The 7,337-nt window shown below is 41.5% G+C and overlaps 1 protein-coding gene across 1 annotated transcript; it reads right to left on the reverse strand.

Moving 5' to 3' along the window:
- Positions 1-217: 217 nt before the first annotated feature.
- LOC117192818 (4-coumarate--CoA ligase 1-like) lies at positions 218-6,336 on the reverse strand. Its single transcript, XM_033397583.1, has 4 exons — positions 6,065-6,336; positions 5,878-5,994; positions 5,770-5,813; positions 218-1,227 (listed from the first exon to the last, which is right to left on the reverse strand). The coding sequence occupies exons 1-4, from the start codon at positions 6,295-6,297 to the stop codon at positions 329-331; spliced, it is 1,293 nt and encodes a 430-aa protein (XP_033253474.1). The 5' UTR covers positions 6,298-6,336; the 3' UTR covers positions 218-328.
- Positions 6,337-7,337: the final 1,001 nt, after the last annotated feature.

Below are 7,337 nucleotides of genomic sequence, written 5' to 3' on the forward strand. Positions count from 1 at the left end.
AAAAATCTATGCTTCCCCCTGAACTTCCGAATAAAGCTGGCTATCTGCGGTAGATAGCCTATTGAAGGTATCTTTCAGATAAGCGATTGAGTAGTTTGCATATGAATCATGCTCTGGACCTTGAACCTCGGACATCGATGTACCGAAAACATTTGGGAGATAATCTGACCAATGGTCTTCCGGAAGATATCAAATTAATTTATTTCAAAAGTTCTGGACTTAAGACGATTTAGGTTTTATTCATTTGAACATAAAGGCTGTTTCTTTCAATAATTTGTAGGCTAAACGTATGTAATATTTCCTTCCCTATTTTTGTACACGGATGACATCATTTGGAGCGCTCATCGAAGATATCGCGGGCCGCACTCCTCATGACCTTGCCATTGACGTTCGTCGGGATGTGGTCGACGAAGACAACGCCGGCATTCAGCTGTTTGTAGTCCACGACCACCCGCTGGGCCACATGATCGATGATTTTCTGGGCCGTGATCTCGACGCCCTTCTTCCGGATGACCAAAGCTCCGGCCGCATCGCCGTAGCGCTCGTCCCGCACGCCAACCACACACACGTCGTCGATCTCCGTCAGCTCGGCGATTACGTGCTCGATCTCGTTGGGCCAGTAGTGCTTGGACTTGTACTTCAGCAGGTCCTTCTTGCGTTCCACCAGATACAGGTTGTTGTCCTCGTCGAAGTAGCCCAGGTCCCCGAGATTGATCCAACCGTCCTGCAGAGTGGCGGCTGTGTCCTCCGCGTTGTCCACGTACCCCGTCCACCTGAGTCCGATGTCAATGAGCACCTCTCCCACCCCGTTGGTACCCAGCTGCTGGCGGTTCTTGTCGAGGATCTTGACCCGCATGCCAGGCGCCACGCGGCCCACGGAGTTCTCCAGACTCTGGTCGATGTTTATCGTCACGATGCCCGTCTCGGTGGTGCCGTAGGAGAACATGACGTAGCACTTGGGCAACAGGGCCTGGCATTTGCGCAGCACGGCCAGCGATACCCAGCCGCCGATCACCAAGGAGAATCTCAGGCTCTGCAGAGTCTCCGGCTTGGCCAGGGGACTGAAGTACAGCTCGTAGGCCTGCCAGGGCGCCATGGCGAGGCCGGTGATCTTGTACTTGTGCACGAAAGCAATGGCATGCTCGGCGCTGAAAGGTTTGCTGGAAGCGATGCGGGTGAATCCGCAGGTGAGACTTATTACCATGATCGTGAATCCAGTCATCCAATCTGTAGTGTATTGACACTCAGACTTAAGCACGCGTTGTCTTCAAGATTCTCTTTTATTCTATATCCCTTGGATGGTGTGACCGTATATAGATATTAATATAATACCTAACACGCCTCTCCTTAGATGTTTAATATACATGTCATTTACAAATCTATTTTCTTATAACAATTTGATTTGTGTACTTAATCTAATTAGCGTATATAAAATTTATGTGATTTCGTATTTTTCTTTCTTCTTAATCTGTTTAGTATTTGTTTCAGTGCTTAATTTGTACATAATTTGATTTCATAATTCCTTTCTTTATATTATTTTATTGTTAAATACGCTTTACTACCTTCCCTGCCTCACGTGGTCTCAACTCTCTCCTGGTGGGTGTTGGTTGAGAAACTATTTGTTCATTGTTGGTTTTGGAATTGTCATCTACTGAACAATTGCTTTCGACATCAGGTGTTTTCGCATTAGGCGATGTATGATTGTTAGTGCTTTGGTTTCTAATTTGATCCAGGTGACGTTTTATTTCTCTGTTATTGTTCGCCAAAATACAACAATACGAACGCGGGCCCAGTTGTTGTTTTACAGTTGCCTGAGTCCAGCTTGCTTTGTTAGGATTTTTGTAGTCCCTAACCATAACTTTTTGACCCTTTAAAAATTCTGTGCTTCGTCTACCTTTGTGATTTACAACACACTCAGTCTGTTTTTTATTTATTATGCTTTCGACCGTAGGTGGTTTTAACAACGAAAATCTTGTTTTTAGTGTACGACCAAAAAATAATTTATCAGGATATTCGCCCGTAGTACAATGAATCGTATTTCGGTAATCGATCAAAAATCTATTTAAAATTGTATTAAAATCTTGTCTTTCATTAGCCTTTATGTTTGCATATAGTGATTTCTTAACAGTCTTTACAAAATTTTCTGCTTGACCATTAGTCGCTGGATGTCCTGGAGCAGTAAAAATGTGATTAACACCATTGTTTTTCATAAACGTTTTAAAATCATCAGAAGTAAACTGTCGTCCATTGTCACTAACTAACACGTCTGGTAAACCATACCGACAAAATACTTCTCTAAGCTTGTTGATAGTAAACAATGAAGTTATTTCCTTCGTTTTGAATACTTCTGCCCATTTTGTATAAGAATCTATAATAACCAATAAATGAAAACCTCTAATTGGTCCTGCAAAGTCTATGTGTACTCGACTCCAAGCCTTTCCTGTGGATTTCCACGGTATTAACAGACTCTTTTCTGGACTTGATTGTAGTTCCTGACAAGGAATACAATCTCGAATTAATTTCTCAATTTCAGAATCCATGCAAGGCCACCACACATAAGAACGTGCTAACATTTTGGTTTTTACTATTCCCAAATGCGATGCATGAAATTCTGCTAAAATAGCTTGTCTCAGTTTGGTTGGAATTACTACTCTGTGTCCCCATAAGATACAATCATATTCCACTGAAAGTTCATTTGTTTTAGAGATGTAGGCAGAAAACTCGCTGCCTTTTAATCTTGTCTTCGAACCAGTGTTAATTGCCTCACAAACTTTTGATAATATTGGGTCACGTCGTGTTTCACGAGCTATTTCTTTGAAGCTAATTTTGAACACCTTTTCGGACTGTATAAAATGTATGTAATTATAGTCTTCGTTTGGTACAGCCGTTTCCCATTGAGGCATTCTTGAGAGTCCATCTGCTATATTTAAGGTCCCCTTTATGTGTTCAACTGTATATTGAAAACCTGACAAAGTCAGTGCCCATCTTTGCATTCGTGCAGAGGCCATCAATGGAAGTCCTTTCAGGTCTCCAAATATGCTTAGTAATGGTTTGTGATCTGTTCGAAGGATGAACTTGTTTCCTAAAAGATACTGTCTTAATTTACTCACACAGAACACTATAGCCAGGGCCTCTTTCTCGATTGTACTGTAATTATGCTCGCTTTTGGATAATGCTCTTGATACAAATGCTATTGGTTTGATATCTTCATTGCATTTATGTGATAAAACACCTGAAACTGCATGACTGCTAGCATCAGTCGTTAATACTAACGGTTGATCTGGGTTGTAGTGAACTAAAACTTGTTCAGAAGTTACTTCTTTCTTTACCTCTTCATATGCACTCTGACATTCGCGTGTCCAATTAAATTTTGTATTTTTCTTTAATAATGCATATAAAGGACTCATTATCTGAGCGAAATTATTGATAAACTTTGAATAATAATTTACCATGCCTATGAAAGCTCTAAGCTGTGATACGTTTTCCGGAGCCGGTGCAAACAATACACTCGCAACTCTATCATTGTTTTTGCTCAGTCCTATCCTGTCAATTGAAAATCCTAGGTAACAAATTTTGGATTTAAAGAACTCACATTTCTTGTCATTTAATTTAAGTCCAACTGATTTCAGTTTTCTAAGTACAGCTTTTAGGTTTGAAATATGTTCTTGAAGATCTCGTCCTGTAACTGTTATGTCATCTTGATAAACCACAACTCCTCGCATACCCTGAAACAACCCTTCCATTGTTTTTTGAAAAATAGCTGCTGCAGTTTTTATACCAAATGGTAAGCGTTTAACTTTCAATAGTCCAATATGTGTGCTCCAAGTACACAAATTTTGAGATTGCTCATCTAAATTTAGCTGATTGTAAGCATTTGACAGGTCAAGTTTTGAATACAGTGTACCCCCTTCAAGCGCTGCAAAAATGTCGTCTATTCGAGGTAGTGGATACTTTACGTCGACTAAAGACCGGTTTAATGTAACCTTATAGTCACCACAAATTCGTATGTCACCGTTTGGTTTTAAAATCGGTACCAAAGGTGTTGCCCATTCAGAACTAACAACTTGCTCTAAAATTCCATCATCTATGAATTTTCGTAACTGCACTTCAATCTTTTCTTTCCATGCTAATGGTACTGACCTAGGCTTGAAAAATATTGGTTTTGCATCTTCTTTTAATAGTAACGATATCGTATTCGTAGTATATGAACCTAAACGAGGCTCAAAAACTTCAGCAAACTCCGATTTAATCTGTTCTGTAATTACAGAATTTGGTTCATTTACGTACACATTGTTCACCTGCATTAACTCAAAATTAAAAGCTCTCAAAAATGTTCTACCTAGCAAAGGTGGACTCACTGCATTGGTTACAACAACAACAATTTGTTTTTTTAGACCTCGATATTCGATCGTTGCATCGTACTCACCAATAACTTTGATTGAATCTCCATTGTAATCTACATATGGAACTAGACATTTTCTAAGTGGTCTGCTGGTATTTAAGCTTTCGTAAAATGTTTTTGGAACCAATGTGCACGGTGCACCAGTGTCGCAAGCAATTTTCGTTATGTTTCCATCAATTTTTACAGGTAAATAATATACTCCATTAGTTGAGGTTGTATCAACGCTATAGATAGAAAAGTTATAATTATCATTATCAAAATTATTATCAGAATAGGTGTCATGTTTTGTTTGAGATACATAATTTACGGATTTTTTTGATTTATTTTTACAAATGCTCGCCAAGTGACCTGTTTTTCCACAGCTGTGACATTTGCATGCCTTATACTTGCAATTGTTTGAGTTATGATTTCGCCAGCCACAGTGTGTACATGGCTGCTGCTTCTTTTCTCTGCCAGCGTCGCAGTCGTTTTCGCCGTCGCCGTCACCGTCGCTTCTGCCGCCTCTGTAACTCACGTTTCGGTTGCCCTTGAAATGACTTCTGCCGTTGCTCTTTGCTTGATCTCTGTTCTCGCCTCTTTGCCTCTGCCATTGACTAGTCCCGTTCTTTTGATGCATGTAGTTGACGTTGTGTTCTGTCTTCCTTGTGCTGATCTTCGTCTCCATGATCATCGCCTTCTTGAGTGCATCAGCCAGAGTTAGATTTTCGTCTTCTTCACATATTCTTTCATATATAGGGTTGGGAAGGCTCATCACAAATTGGTTTAATACAAACGCTTCCAGATTTGAGCCAAATTTGCATTCCAATGCCAATTGTTTAACTCGAGCATACCACTCCGCTACAGTCTCATCTTCACTTTTTGTGGACATGTGAAATTTTTTTCTTTCTCTGAATATGAGTGTAGGTGGTGTGTAGTGTGTTTTTAAAATTTCACATAATTCTTTGTATGCTTTTGATACGGGTGATACCGGATTGCACAAACTATGTAGTACAGTGTAAGCCGCTGTACCGATCGACTTCAACAAAACTGCCTTTTTTGTGTTTTCCTCTTTCACATTCAATTCGCACAAATGTATGTCGAATTTTTCCTTCCAAATGCAGAACGTTTCTTGGTGTGGCGAAAACTCAGCAATTGTTGCCATTTGATAGAATGTTGGTGCTTCATTTTTCGTCATGTTGCTATTCATATATTATATGCACTTTTAACATGTGTATGTATATTAATACGTTTTATTTTATCCTCGTCGCCCATTATGTAGTGTATTGACACTCAGACTTAAGCACGCGTTGTCTTCAAGATTCTCTTTTATTCTATATCCCTTGGATGGTGTGACCGTATATAGATATTAATATAATACCTAACACAATCAATGGCGGCGCTGGTGTACACCACGTCCGTGCTGAAGCAGAAGCTGTAGATGCACAGGCATTGGGGATTAGGTGGGGGATTCCATATGGAAAGGTAAGGAATCTCACGAGTTGGTGCTGCAGAGGTGACGATGGGAGAGCGCCACTGCCTTGGGGAGGCCTGCGGTGCCTGAGGAGCACAGCACCGCCGCCGTTTGATCGCCGCCAACAGCCAGGGCCGTGGGTCTATCAATGAACCGAAAGAAAGGCATCCAGAAGAGTTCTTTAAGGGTGGACGAATAGGTACGCCACTCACCTGTAGACTGATCTACTCTTATATAGGGATCTCATCAAACCCAGTCCTCCCACGAGTCCATGGAGAATCGCTGTATCCCTTACCTGAAGGACGTTTGTGGGCCAGCACTTCAGGGTGTTGTGTGCCACCTGGCCAATGGAGCAGTTGTAGTCGTACAGCGTGGACCTGGGCGCTCCGCTCCAGATCTTCATTTCCTTGTCGTAGAATGTCGGAAAGATTGCCCGGGCCGTCATATTGATACAATCAAATGGAAATTCGCAACTGAGGGCCTACCACCCGACAAGCGTCTTTATACATGGAATGGAAATCGAATGGAAATCTCCACCGTTTCCGCACCCTGTATGCACACATATGTATCTTTATCAAGCGTCTCCATACTCTATATATCATTATCTCGCTACAAATCCACACAGTCCAAAGTTTATCCAAGCAAAAACTGGTATGCAAGAGATTGGAGGGCGCTTCTTCGAATGGCCGAGTCATCAGCTGATTTTTGTTGTGGACTCCTCCGCTTATCTCAGGTTTTAATTTCCGTTTGAGATGAGGGCGTGTGTTCCGTGTGTTTGACGCCCTTGACGCCTGAAATAGATTCCCGGATGTGTCGAAGGTTAAGCTGAAAGATCGAAAGTGTTCGTAGGACTTGGCCTTTTTATACCCGATACTCAAAATGAGTATTGGGGTATATTAGATTTGTGGTAAAAGTGGATGTGTGTTACGTCCAGACGGAATCGTTTCCGACCCCATAAAGTATATATATTCTTGATCAGCATCAATAGCCGAGTCGATTGAGCCCTGTCTGTCTGTCCGTCTGTCCGTCCGTCCGTCCGTCCGTCCGTCCGTCCGTCCGTCCGTCCGTCCCCTTCAGCGCCTAGTGCTCAAAGACTATAAGAGCTAGAGCAACGATGTTTTGGATCCAGACTTCTGTGATATGTCACTGCTACAAAAATATTTCAAAACTTCGCCCCGCCCACTTCCGCCCCCACAAAGGACGAAAATCTGTGGCATCCACATTTTTAAAGATACGATAAAACCAAAAACGCAGAATCGGTGAGGATGACCATATCTTCTACAGTGCAAAATCTGAACCAGATCGTATAATGATTATAGCCAGAATCAAGAAAACAATTTCATTCTTTCTCGCTCTGTCTCTCTCTAGCACACAGGTTTCATGATCGGTTTTGTCAATTGCAAAATATGAGTTCAAGGATCTCAGAACCTATAAGAGCCAGAGCAACCAAATTTGGTATCCACACTCCTGTGATATCGGACCTTG

The sequence above is a fragment of the Drosophila miranda genome (genome assembly GCF_003369915.1).
Source record: "Drosophila miranda strain MSH22 chromosome Y unlocalized genomic scaffold, D.miranda_PacBio2.1 Contig_Y2_pilon, whole genome shotgun sequence".
In the NCBI taxonomy this organism is placed as follows: domain Eukaryota; kingdom Metazoa; phylum Arthropoda; class Insecta; order Diptera; family Drosophilidae; genus Drosophila; species Drosophila miranda.

Excerpts from the sequence above, each read along its gene's own strand:
- LOC117192818 (XM_033397583.1), bottom strand. The coding sequence starts at position 6,297 with ATGACGGCCCGGGCAATCTTTCCGACATTCTACGACAAGGAAATGAAG. Across the intron at positions 5,814-5,877 it reads CACCTCTGCAGCACCAACTC|CTTCTGCTTCAGCACGGACG; the intron begins GTGAGATTCCTT and ends GTGCATCTACAG. Across the intron at positions 1,228-5,769 it reads GTACACCAGCGCCGCCATTG|ATTGGATGACTGGATTCACG; the intron begins ATTGTGTTAGGT and ends AATACACTACAG.